The 14,202-nt window shown below is 37.6% G+C and overlaps 1 protein-coding gene across 1 annotated transcript in view; it reads left to right on the forward strand.

Moving 5' to 3' along the window:
• Positions 1-14,202, forward strand: part of SEMA4D (semaphorin 4D) — a 34,965-nt gene that overhangs the window by 6,469 nt on the left and 14,294 nt on the right. Inside the window, exons 2-10 of the mRNA XM_077817428.1 lie at positions 1,099-1,244; positions 3,785-3,847; positions 5,549-5,647; positions 6,934-7,027; positions 8,121-8,234; positions 9,348-9,499; positions 11,464-11,639; positions 11,737-11,893; positions 13,007-13,229. Of these exons, the coding sequence (XP_077673554.1) occupies positions 1,099-1,244; positions 3,785-3,847; positions 5,549-5,647; positions 6,934-7,027; positions 8,121-8,234; positions 9,348-9,499; positions 11,464-11,639; positions 11,737-11,893; positions 13,007-13,229 (1,224 nt within the window). The remainder of the gene's footprint in view (positions 1-1,098; positions 1,245-3,784; positions 3,848-5,548; positions 5,648-6,933; positions 7,028-8,120; positions 8,235-9,347; positions 9,500-11,463; positions 11,640-11,736; positions 11,894-13,006; positions 13,230-14,202) is intronic.

Here is a 14,202-nt window from a genome sequence, read left to right on the forward strand (position 1 = left end):
GAGAGAGATCACTAGTTCATTACCTGTTCGGTTCACATGGTCTGGGGCACCTGGCATTGGCCACTGTCGGTAGACAGGATACTCAGCTGGATGGACCTTTGGTATGACCCAATATGGCCATTCTTATGTTGTGTCTCTGAAGTTTCCCCCAGTTTTTCCTGCTTCCCAAGCAGCTGGCAGCTCAACCAGGCCTCTTTGCAGCAGAGCTTTCTGAGAAAATTCCAGCTTTCTGACAAGTTTGCTCAATAATTTGTCTAATTCCTGCCAGCCCTCATTTCCCTTCCGAGGCATTTGTGACTGATTAGGAAAGCTCCAGCCCTCAGGAGGGCAGCTAGAAAGCCCAAAGTAAAGGGAGTGGCCTGTGTCTTCTATTTCCCCTCACTCCCTCATCAAGCGTTTTGTTGCAAAGTTTGGCCATTTTGAATTGCTCTTTTGTACTCATCTCACTTTAGGATCAGAGAATGACAGCCTAAGCCATTTCACTTGCAGCACATGGAGCTGAGAGTAAAGCAGTTTCCTGGGAGAGCATGATACTATTCTCTGTGCTGATGGTGGCACTTGTGAATGCAAGTTTGGTGTATGGGGGTAAATGTAGTTTGCTACCTACCCCTATCAAGGTGCATCTTGGTTGGGCAGTCTAACACTTTGTTCAGTCTTGCACAGGGTTAGTTAAGAATGAAGCAGAGGGTTAAAGTTTAAGGCAGACCTCTAGAGTTTTAATGTCATTTTTTGTATACTGTTGTATGCATGTGTACACAATATGAAATAAAGATGCAACAAATGTGCAGTAGTTTGAAATCCCAGTTGTAAATTAAACTGAGATCAGCAGCACAAATCCCAGATATTAATTTAAACTGAAATCCAGGAAAAAGCAATTGTATGTCAGTGCTGCAGCCCCAAACTCCTGACTAACTGAATCCACGATTTAACTACTCTTTTTGATGACCCCAATATTTTTATTATAATAGGGTTCTATGTTCAGTTTTGCTGCTTTTAAGATGTTGTCAAAGTACTGCAGTATTGGTTAGATAGATTAGAAAAAAAAAGTCCTCAAATGGTTTCATTCTTTACACATCACTGTTTGTTTTACTTTAACAGAAGTACAACTGGTCCATTTTCAGGAGCCAGAAGTGTTTAACTATTCAACTTTATTACTAAGTGATGACAAAGAGGTTTTATATGTAGGAGCTAGAGAAGTGATCTTTGCATTAAATTCAGTGAATATTGCTGAAAAACATCATGAGGTAGGTATGCATTTTTAATTTCCTATCCACCTTTAAAAAAAAATTGCATCCCAGAATTTTTTGGGGTAGATTCGTTTTTCTAATGTTATAGATAGTAGGATATTTCATGTAGCTATAGTGTGTAGACTATAGTATAGTATTTGTGTTTGTGTTGCACATATATATTATTCAGGAAGAAAAAATTACAGGTAACATTGTAATGTCATTGAAAAACAGGAAAGGTGAGAAGGAAATAGTGAATTTTAAAACATTCTAGTAAAGATTCACTGAGGTATTTTATGTCTGGAACTGCTTTAAATACACTGGATTTTTTTGAAATTAAAAATGTATTTTTTATTGTTTAATGGATTAATTTTCAGTTTGCCAAATAGGTGATTTCACCTTGTGATTCCCGTGAGCATTAGTGGGAATTTGACAGTTTGCTCCATCCATGCACATTACTCTGAAAATTCACCCTGAAAGCACTAGTTACTGTGCTTTTTCTAATTCTAAACTCCTAAGTATTTTTTTCATGTTACCTAGCAATGTTACCTAGAAATGTTAAACAGATTCTTGTATAAATGCCATTTTGGTGACATTTTTGTAGAAAACTTGTGCTTTGCCTCCTAAATTCTGAAATTTTGAGCTCTAATTTTGAAAATTAAAAAGAAAAACAACAAGCCATCTTCAGCAACCATGAATGAGGTGTACAACGGCCTCCCTGTTACAGTATCTTGGCTACTGTCAAGTAAAATAAATTTGAAGGTGGAGTTAGAGGCTTCTGTAGCCTTGCTGCCACCTTGATAAAACATTCAGTTATGAAGCTATGACTGGGTGTGTAAGGTGCAGAGCTCCTTGCATGATTGCATTTCTAATGTGGAGCAGAATCAGGGGGAAAATAAATGTTTTGCTGCCCCTCCATGTGTTTAAAACTTTGTGAGGGTTTAGTTTAGGTTGGCCATCTTGATTTTGAATAGCCAGAGGATGAGATCCTCATCCCTGCTATGGTTCCTTTATGATGCATTAAGGGCTGGAATGGCTTACGGGGGTCTGAAAAGCCTCATATCTGGTGCAGACACTGTGGGAGACAGTTGCAAGGTTGCCTTTCAAGGACCCTTTTTTAAGTCCTGGTGTAGGGGGCATGCTGGAGGCAGAAAGGGCTCGTCAGGAGCAGGACTACAACAAACAGCACTGCAGAGATTCTAGGCAGCACTTTAGGCCATAGGACAGGCTGCCATAACTTTAACCGACCCCTAGCATTGTCTGAATTACCCTGAAGTGTGGCCTCTCCACACCCCATAACTATCCAAAGGGATAGTGCAAAGGTTCCTTAAAGCCAGCAGTCTCCTCCTGGGCTATAAGTTTTGCAATGTGTCTCTAAGGTTACATCTACACTGCACACCTCTCGCAGTAGTGTTTATGGTATGCGTAGTTGAAAGTCGCAGTGAAAAGCACACTACGTCCATGCTGCGGTGTGTAGCTACACATGTCAATGAAAGGCTGTGGCACGGGGGAAGCAGAGAGGAAAGACTCAGCAGCTGGGAGCTGCCAGAGCATTTCCCCACTGACTTCACTCTGTTGGAGCCTTTCCGTGCTGCAGGAGAGGCAGTGGGACACTCTACTGCTAAAACTGTACTGGGCAGGCACTGCTTGAACAAATAGAGAGCCATGGAGGGTATATATCTGAGTACATACCTATGGGGTTCAGGCACATCTTTTACTCGCCTAAGCAATGCTTCACCATCTACATTGCTGTTTATATCCATGCTAGAGTTGTGTGTATATGTACTTTAGGGTCTTCGGAAAGAAGCGTGATGTACCTTAAGAGAGAGAGCACAGTTTCTCACCTAGAACGGTCTTGAGAAAATTCCTTCTGATTCTTAAGTTTAATTCACAGTAAATTATAAGTAAGGAAATGAGTAAGGAAATACTCATGACCCGTGATTATATTGATTTTCAGCTGCATGTAAAACTGATCCCTCTTCACAGTTGATCATTTTCATTTAAACTATCTGAAACATATTAAGAAGCAAAACTACTCTAGAACCACATTGATATTCAGTGAAAAACACCAGGAGATAGATATACTGGACACAGTCCAGTATCCATGACGACACGTACAGCCACTGAAGCCCTTTTAGCTGCATAACGGTCCAGGAATTATTGACATTTTCCCAAAAAAATTGTATTCTTCCCTCAGCTTTTTTAATGTAGAAGTCTCTAAAACTACCATAATCTTATTTCCCTAGTAAACACAACACAGGGAACTTCATTAATAATTCAAGAAGAAACGTCATAGTATATCTTTGTACAGAATTCTAAGAGGTGCTGGCCGTGGCTGAAACCTCCATTACTGCACACGCATTCAGAAATGCCACCTCCCCAGAGGATAAAGACAAACACTGAGGGGTCCCTGACAGCTACTTGCAGAATGACTTATTTGCAGCGGACTGTCTTTTAAACATGATCTGCTCTCTGTATTATGCATTGCGCTTAATAATAGTTTTCAGGTGAATGTGAAGTGCACTGAACTTGTTTTTGTTTTGCTTCTTTTTCCCCAGTTGTATTGGAAGGTCACTGAAGACAAAAAAACTAAATGTGCAGACAAGGGCAAATCCAAACAGGTGAATTTGTTTGTCCTTTAGCTTTCAGCAAAGTATTATGAATTTAGTTTTCTGGAAAGCATTTTCAACAGTGTTTTGAATGTAACTATTTAGAAGTGATAATTTATAAAAAAAATTCCAGCAAATGGTTAATTGCAGTGGGTTTTGTAAACTGCAGCAGTTAATTTTGCACTTTAACTACTTACTCTGGTACAGTTTTTTCAACGTTTTCAGGCTGTCACTTCCTTATGTCCTGCTTCAATTTGTTACTTTTACTTTTATAGTAATTGTATCAATGATAATATGGATAAGTCTATACTCTGTGTGTGTGCGTGTGTTGTGAGTGGTGATAGAGAACACTTACACTTGAATAGAAAAGGTGTGCAGGGAGCTGGAGAGTGCGATAGTGTATTGTGAGAGAGTCACTTGTGCTCACATGAAAGGAGTGGAGCTGCTACTGCTACCCTGTCTACTACATTTGACCTCACAGATTTTGAAGGTTTTGGCTGCCCTAAAATTATTCTGGAAATGTTATTTTATTTGCTTTAGAACTGTAATAAAACTCTCAGTACCTTGTGATCTCCCTGATTGCCTTTTGTGACTACTCTGAGAGTCCCGATCAACTGTTAGAGAAACACTGCCGTAATTCACATAGGTTACTTTGGTTCTTGAGTATTTTATGCTAGCTATATGTAATTTACCTAATGGTATTTCATATGGTTTCTGTTGTCTCATCCTTTATTCTTTTCACTGAATTTCTGTTGCTCTCTCTGGGACTTTCTGTGTGTATTCATTGTTATGTTGTGCATGCTTATTTATTCTAGCTCCCAGTATGTTTTGAACAATGGTGGTATCTTTCTGTATTCCATCAGGAACTTGCCAAATGAGGCTCACAATACAGATAGGGATTATTGATCAAGTCAATAAACACAGATGGGTGTTCAGAGTTAACAAGCATTCTCACTGGTTTTCAGCATTTTGAATCTGTACTCTTCCCTTGACATTCGAAGCTATGTCCAAACTGCCAGTTTCATTCCAAAGCTAAAGGAATTAATTGCTGTAATTGGATGTTTATTTTTTGAGTAAAGTGAGGGCTGCCAGCACCAGCATCCCAAAAGGCTGCAGGAAGCTATAAAAACCACTAAGTTTACAGCGTGCCATCCGAGGTAGTGGGAAACCCCCGTGGACATGGCAAATTCACACACTAGGAGCTGTTAACTGTCATAATGATTGCTGCCCACATCAGAGTTGTAGTATATACAAAAATCTAGGAAATGATAATCTGAAGCTAAGTGACATTTATGTGTGGCAGATTGAAGACTTTACTTCTGGATTATGACAGGCCATTTTATCTGAACTAGACTTGAGACAAAATTTTAAGATCCAAGTGAATCCGAATTTTAGCAATTGTATACGAACATATTAATTCTGAAGCAAAATTGGTCACTTAGGAGATAATGGGCATATTAGAAACAATTGTACACCAAAAATATAACACTGGATGCTGCTCTTAGGGAGTCAGCTAGAGTGGATTCTGGTCTCAATAATGATCATATCACCTAGCCCTGTATGTTTTTCAACATATGAAATGCTGCTTGTGATAGAACATGAGGAGTAGAAATGGAAGAATTGACAACATAGCTTGTTGTCAGCTGTGTTCCTATTATAATGTTGAAGTTGTGGCTGATCAGAATGGATTTATTTTTTCCTTCCATACTACAGACGGAGTGCCTTAACTATGTGCGTGTCTTACAACCGCTGAATGATAATGTTCTCTATGTGTGTGGCACAAATGCATTTCAGCCAATCTGTGATCATCTGGTAAGTGTGACTATGCATTCTCTCTTAATAATAACAACTTTAAAACCAGCTAACCCGGCTCATTTAAATAATAAGGTGAACTCGAGAAAAGTGTACCTGATGAGTTAATCTTTGTTTCCTAAGGCAGTTGGAATTCCAGTGCCAGTCATAGTTTTCCAGCGGGTGTGATACTGTCTCATGATAACCACAGAGTCGGGAGGTTAATTTCACTCTTCCTGTACAAAGCCTTTAACAAAATATTGATTTAGCTTGGTTATTAACAGAAACATATTTACTTTAAGGCTTTGCTTTCATTACGTTCTATTGATGCAAATTTGCAGTAGCCGAAATACATAGTTTTAAATGGTATTGACACTCTGTGTGGATGATACCCATTTCTGTCTCTCCTTGACCTCTCTCAGATTCCCGTCTCTGCCTATCTTGTCTCTATCAGCTCATGGGTATTCCAGAGCTTCATATCACTGAATACTTCAGAGTGAAGTCCTTCTTCTAGGTTAAAACAAAATATCCTTTCTGTTCCATGTCTCTAACTCCACTATTGCTCCCCTTAACTTGTGTTCCCAAGGCTAGAAATCTAGGAATTATCTTAGACTGTGGCTTGTCTTTGAGTCTGTATATCAGCACTTCCAGAACATTGCCAGAATTCGTACATCCCTTGACTCTGCCTCTTTTGAAGTCCTTATTCATGCAGTCCCCCCATTTTTTTTGCTCCTTTCCCATTTTAGTGGTCTTGCTAAACCCCTATTCTCTTAATATCTGGAAGTCCATAAAGTTGCAGACAGATTACTCCCACACTTCCAAAAATAGGGTCATATCACACCCATCATCTGACAACTTCACAGTCTTCCTGTCCATCTCTGGTTTTCAAAACTCTGCATAGTCATTTCTCAGACTAATTCTCCCACCTTGTAACCACCTCCTCTGACTTCTCTCTCCACTTCTCTGTTCTTCACCTCGTAACTGTCTTCTCTCCCTGCACCTTTTCAGTTGGGCGTCCTCATCTGTCTGGAACTCTTTTCTCCCCTCCCACTACCCTTTCCTCCGCCTCCCTTTGTGCTCCCAAGCTGTTGGGTTATTTCCTCTCTTTATTACTTAAAGGTTTTTGTTTGTTTTTTAATTCAGTATATGGTCTCTTAAAGTGTCTTTTGATGTTTAGTATTAATAATACAGAAAACTTTATTATTATATTTTTATACAGCTATTTTTGACTGCATACATGTATTGTTTGAATTAGAAAGTAAAGAATGTAACTCTTTTGGTTTAACTTAAAAATTAATTCTGTATAGAATTTAACGTCATTTGAACTCCGAGGTAAAAATGAAGATGGTAAAGGTAGATGTCCATTTGACCCTGCCCAAAGCTACACATCAGTTATGGTTGGTAAGTTCAAACTTTAATGACATCATCAATACAAAATCATTGATTCTTTCTTCTCCATCATGCCCTAATCTTTTCACTAGGACATAATACCAGGGTTTGTGATGTTGGTTTTTTTAGACACACATCAAAATATTTGTATTCTATAATTGAAGTAATTTTTTTTAACATAAAACTTGCAGCAATTCATAGTTTTTAGACTTTTTTTCATTTTGGGTTTTTGGGAATAATGTTTAGGATTTTCAGTTCAAGCAGATGATAGCTATTGATATAGTCATTCATTCACCAGATTGTATTTCCAAAGCACCCATCACTTTAGTATCTGATGAAACTGTCAGTGAAAGAAAATTGCACTGCAGAAGAATCTGTGTATAAATATAAGTAATTTAAAAACGTGTGTCAGTAAATTAAAAAGTGAAAAAGTAAGTGGGCTGAATACTTTCTTCTTCTCCAAACAGAATAGATTAATGGGAAATCAGTGATCATGAACGTATCATCAGAGGGTTAAACCACACTAAGTCTTCATATGGGAAAACCAGTGAAGTTTGTGGTTGTATGTTTATATAGCAAGACCATGGAAGAAAAGTTTAAATTAGTATGAAACGGGAAACAGAAGGAACACACTTACTGGATTATGATCCTTAAATTCTTCTTATTAATTCAGTTTGATTCACTTTTGGAGGAATATCCTATACTTTTTCTGAATAATTTCTAAAGAATTATTCAATTACAAAAATTCAGTGGTATATTTTAGGTTCATTTATATTTTTATGTATACAATGTAAATCAGCTGTAAGCAGATGCGTTCACAATTACTGCAGGAACAATCCTGGTAACTTTCTGCCATCAAAGTTGTATTAGAACAGTAACAAATTAGATATAAAAACATCAGCTTTAAAGAAGATCAGAGGGGAAAAATAAGCACTAAAAATGTCAAATTTAATATATAGGAAATTCTTGCCATCTTCCCTCAAGAGAGGTTTAAATTACCATATATTCTCTTGAAAACTTGTCTTGAAATATTTCTATACCTTTTTGTTACTTAATAAGTAGTATGGCTTGAAGTATTTATTGTGTTTTATTTTCTATGTTAAAGATGGAGAGCTTTATTCAGGAACTTCCTATAACTTCTTGGGAAGTGAGCCTATTATTTCTAGAAACTCTCATCAGAGCCCGTTGAGAACAGAATATGCAATACCTTGGCTTAATGGTAAGTAAATGTGAAGGCAACTAAGCCAATTTCCTTTACTGAAGGTTTTTCCTACCACATTTCCCTATTTACTACCACTAAAACCTCTTCCTAATACATAAAAAAAGGCCAAAATGGATATTTTTTTCCCTTATAAAAGTTCAGATCTCTGAGCATAGTTACCTTGAAGTCCATGGATATATTCAAAGAAAAAAGGCAATTTTGTGATGGCTCTGAGGTGCTGTTTCTTGCTATGTTTTGTTTTTAGAAGAAAAAGGTGTTTTGTTTACTTTTTTAATAGTTTGAGTGTGTGAGAGAGAAAATACTTAGTTTGAGACTTCGAGTCTCAGTGGCCTTGACTCTGAAAATCATCAGGACATTCAGGTTTTGACATGATCCAGAAGCAGTACAGTCTATCCTGTCTCCATTCACCTTTCACCTTGCTTTGGCATGACTAGCCAGACTATTAGATGATAAGGAAAAAAGTGTCCTTACCCTCCTGTCAGCATGTTTTCAAGTTCAGTTTAAGGACCTGTACTCCAAGCCAGCTGAATTTGCGAGTGTGTTGGGTGGATTTTCAATTGGGCTGTGCAGATAGGGTTCAACTCATGAAAGGATTTTCAGAAAATGGAAAATGACCAACCCCTGCACCTTTGCTTTGAGGTTCATATTTAGTTAACTCAAACCTCAAAGGAGCATGAACCGTAGTACATCACTTTCCCCTTCTTACCTTGCATTTCTTCCAGCAGGTCCTAGGGCTTGTTGGTACAGGAGGTGGAGGCTGGCCAGGGAGGGTGACTAGACAGATGATCAGATAAGCAAGCAGCTTCAGATCATGCTGTTGAGTGTGGGCATGTGAAATCTTGGGATCGCAAACCTGTAACTCCATTCCAATCAGTTTGAGTCGGAATGCAAATATTTCACACAGCTGTGCTCTCCAGCAGCCCTATCCAAATAGGAACAATATTGATGGGCTCATGGAGGAGCCGCTTCCAGGCCTTCTAAATGGAGTGCAGTTGCCCACAACATGGGGTTTGGGAGAAAGGATGGTCCTAGAGAACTCTAGAGGAAAATGACGAAATAATGAAAAAGTAGCTATTAATGTAGAATGCTTCTCTTTATTTGTATCCGTAGAACCCAGTTTTGTTTTTGCTGATGTGATAAGAGCAGATCAAAACAGCACTGAAGAAGAAGATGACAAAGTGTACTTCTTTTTCACTGAGATGTCTGTGGAATATGAATTTGTTGGAAAGTTGATGATTCCAAGAATAAGTAGAGTGTGCAAGGTGGGACACAATCTAATAATTTGCTTTAACCAATATCGAGACAACATCCACAAGATATGAAAGATATTTCATATTGTGTTTTACACACACATTAAAAGTAGTCAGATCTATTCTTAGCAAATCAAACATTCATATCAGTCTTCTGTACCTAAATATAGTTACTCAGACAGTCTAGTTGGTGCCTGTGAAAACAAATATTTTTTTAAGCTCTCTACAACTGAAGTGGGTAAGATTTCAGCATGTGTCCCAGCTGAAAAAGTAATGATGATGGTTACCCTTACCTTCCCTTTTATACAACACAGAAACAATTCTTTGATTTTTTTGCATTGAAGGCTACACTGACTTCAGTAGAAGCAGAACTGAGCCCATAGGGTGATTGTCGTGGACTTGTATGAGTTATTTTTAAATGGTTACAGACCAGCCAAATAAGGCTTTTTTTTTATGTAGAGATGGTTAGTTTCTTCACTGTGGTGTGACAGGTAGTACTTTCATGGAGAGGTGTCCTAGCCTGGAAAGAAACAATCACCAGCAACCTGATTCTGTCACATTTAATGTGTTTAAACCTGGATATGGCAGGCTGAGTTGATTCTCTACTCATTAGAGCTGGTGTGAAAATTTTCTGATGGAACAGAAGATGCTGATTATACAAATACAAAATGTTTTGCTGGAATGTATTGATTTAATCAAAATTGCAATGAGAAATTATCTAAACATTTTATTTCTATAAGGTCAGAACATTTTATTGTTTTAACTTTTGTTACGTTGATTTAATTTAATTTAATTTTAAAACACCAATAACAAATGTTTCCCTGGAGGCTTCTATCTTCCAGCAGCTTGAGGCAAATTTAGATTGGTCTTGTTAGTATGGTCCTTTTCCTGCTGACAGTTTGTCAATGTTTTAAAGTGAGAGAACCATAAAATTTGGAATAGCTTTTTAACTGTTATCTATTTGGAACCACTTGCAGATTACCCATCTATACGCATACACTATCTTAAAAAGAGGAAAAAAATACTTGATTGCTTTTTTGGAATTAGCATATTTTATACAATATTCTGCATAGCAGCCTTAAAGAAAGGGCAGGAAATTCTGTCAAGGATTTGGGTCTGAGATGCCTGCTTTTAAAGATTAGTAGCACAGCTGAAGTTTGAGATCCCGAATATTGTGAAATTTCTTATAGTCACTGCACAACTAATTTCATTATATTTCTGGGTATACAGTCTCAGTAGTTGAATGATCTCTCTTATTTTTAAGGCCTTGAACCTGCAAATCTTTACTCATGGTACTTACCCTAATTTAAGGATTGGGCCCTAATACTCATTGTCTCCTAGGAACTATTCACATGAAGTAAAATTAAATACGTGCATATGTGTTTGCCAGACTAGATCTTAAGTTACTAACATTTTGAGATGATCACAGAATAGACATCGTATTATTTCTTTTGTAAGTGCAGTTATAATGCAGCTTTATTTACTTTAAATTGTTGTCCCATGTACAGTTTTTTTTTTAAAGCTCTGTGCTCAGCTCAATTTACTGCCTATTATTGTAATACAGTTCTTTGAAGCTGTCGTAAGTTTCATCTTCCCTCCAGAAAATCTGTACTCATTAGCAGGTTTCTAAGGTGCCACAAGTACTCCTTTTCTTTTTGTACTCATTAGCATATATCTAAGTAACTCCATTGACTTCAGAGCTGCACAACTTAATTGGGAGTAGAATTTGGCCCTATAACACTATCTGTGTGTGCTGAGAGAAACCATTCTACATTGTTTCTATTGTATCCAAAAAAACCTCTTCAGCATTGTTTAATTTGTTTGTTGTTGTATCTTTTAGTTGCTTTTTTGCTTTTATTCATGACTATTCAGTTTAAATTTTAGATAGTACATAAGTGTTGTATGTGTTGAACCTTTATTTAAGAAAGAAAATATACCTTACATTTTCCTTCTCTTTCCCTCAACCCCTCTGAAAGAGGGACCAAGGAGGATTAAGGACTTTGCAGAAAAAATGGACCTCCTTTCTCAAGGCCAGATTGATCTGTACCACACCTGACAAGAATTTAATTTTCAACATTATCAATGATGTTTTTATTCTAAAGTCTCCAAGTTTGAAGGAACCAGTGATTTATGGAGTTTTTACCCCACAACTGTGAGTATCATTTAATCTTTTTCCAGAAATTGAATTTAATCTCAATTGGTTACCACCACACAGTAAGATGGTAACATTTTCCACTGTTTAATTTTAGGAATAATGTGGGGCTGTCAGCCGTGTGTGCATACAACTTGTCTACTGTGGAAGAAGTTTTCTCCAAAGGAAAGTATATGCAGAGTGCCACAGTAGAACAGTCTCATACAAAGTGGGTCCGATACAATGGAGAGATTCCTAAACCTCGACCTGGAGCTGTAAGTTTGGATAAACTTGGATGACAGCAGTTCCTTTTCTCTTGCACATAAGAAAGAACCTATAAAAAATTCAGGGAAAATATTAGAGAAGGATATTAGTTAATATATGTGCCCTGATATGGATACTATTTCCTTAGAAAACTTTTTTTTCTTTTAATCACTGCCATATTGCCAACTGATTGATCTTGAAGTTTTGTATCTAGCAATGAAGTAGTTTCTATTTATAGTTCACAGAGTTGGTTTATATCACAATTTTCATATTCATTTTTTCAGTTTTTGGTAACAAATTGTCTTATAATTAAATAGATGGCACAGCACATTATGGTAGTGTAAAAGTGTATTCTAGATCAATAGGAACAAAAGTAGTGCATAATCCTGCAATCCTTTCTTTCAAGTCATCTCACTGACTTCAGTGGGACTGCTCACTAGGAAGCACTACTCACAGTAATTAGTGTTTATAGGATTGGGTCCTTACAGTTCTTTTTCTGCTTTTACATGTTTTCTGCTTTCATATTAGTTAATTTTAGGGGCATGGTAAACTGATTGTAGCTTAGAAGTGTGGGACCCGGGGGAGGTGTTTAAATATATATTTTGGTTGGGTCCAATGCCTAATATATTTGTTCACTTATCCTGCTACAAATTGAGACCTGGTATTTGTGCAAACCAGGAAGCTGTAAAATATGAGTACGCACCTGAAAAAACTGTTGAGAGGTATGTTTGGTTTGAGTTTTATTATTTAAAGGTGCACTTCCACTTTTAGCCATCAGGCTTCTTTCAAAGATATATTAAACATTCTTTTTGAAAGGTGTACACTAAATACATGACCCATTTTACAGATGGCCCAATCATACTATGTCAATAGGATCTTTTAAAAAACAGCGATCCCTTTGAAACAGCAAGTATGTATGTAAGTATTTATTTGTGCCTGGGAACTCAAGGTGAGGATTTGGGCCCCATTGTACTCAGCGCTGCACAGAGAAATAACAAAGAACAGAGCCTATGTTCCTACAGTGTTTTATAACTTTAAAAATAAGATTGGTAAAAAGCAGGTGTTGCTGCTATCAACAGTGTACAATATGGTAAAAACAAATGATACAATTTTTCTTTTGACAGTGTATAAACAAGGAGGCAAGAGCAGTGAACTACCTGAGTTCTCTAAATTTACCGGACAAAACACTACAGTTTGTTAAAGATCACCCTCTAATGGATGACTCAGTGGCCCCGATAGGGGACAGACCCAGATTAATTAAACGAGATGTGAGGTATACACAGATCGTGGTAGACAGAGTCCCAGCACTCAATGGCAGCGTGTATGATGTTATGTTTATTAGTACAGGTGAGTTTGCATTACACTATTTTAAGTCTCTGTTAGTACAGTAGGGTGAAATATATTGTCAACAAACAGAATGAACAATACTTTCATACCAACTGGTGTCCATGCTTTTTAAAAAGTAAGGGCCATGATGGCCAGTCTTGGTCCATTTAAAAAAATATCCCCACAAAATTAACTGTAGATGTGTTAGGGTCCTCCAAACTGACCGTCTTCTTTTCTGAAGTTTCATTCCTTGCTGAAGAGTTCCCTGTATCAGCAGCAGGAGGGGAAAGGCCAATAACAGTATCCTTTGACAGTGTTGTTTGCCTAAAGGTAATAGCCAGCTGTTGTTTCAGTTAGCAGCAGCAGCCTACAATGCACCTGTATGCCCCTGTCCCTACAAGCAGTGTGAGAAGGATTGAATTGAAAGAGGCTCAGGGAAGCAAACAGGCCCTAAGTCTTCCTGGTGGCAGATGGAAAGGAGGAGAGCAGATAGCTCTGTAGGAAGGGGATCAACCTCTGGAGGGAGACAAATAGGTCAGGGGTAGGGGAAGGTCACATGTATTCCTCGTCCTCCTCTACCCAGGCATCTCCAATAACTGCTGTATGAAACGTCAGTTTTGTCTTTGGGAGCCAAGTGCTGTACCATCTGCTTATGTAAGAGACACATGTAGGGAAGAGCGTCTGCCTGTAAAAAGGTGAGGATTGGCCAGGGACCAATAAATATTTTAATCTAACATCAAAATAACTAAAGAAAAGACCAGGATTAGCCATTCCTTCACCTTGACCATCTCTTAATTGGGAAAAAAAAAAAAAAAAAAAAGTGTGAGTTTAAAGAGTGAGAGACTCTCACTTTCAACAAACAAACAAAAACCCCAGACATGCTTTTGGCAGTCCAGTATATGTCACAAAAATGGGCATTCCTTGTTTTAAAAAAGATCATTGGCAAATCGGTGAAACTGAAATGGTAGTTGCATAATTTACAAAAATCTGAATG

The sequence above is a fragment of the Eretmochelys imbricata genome, chromosome 5, assembly GCF_965152235.1.
Source record: "Eretmochelys imbricata isolate rEreImb1 chromosome 5, rEreImb1.hap1, whole genome shotgun sequence".
NCBI lineage: Eukaryota > Metazoa > Chordata > Testudines > Cheloniidae > Eretmochelys > Eretmochelys imbricata.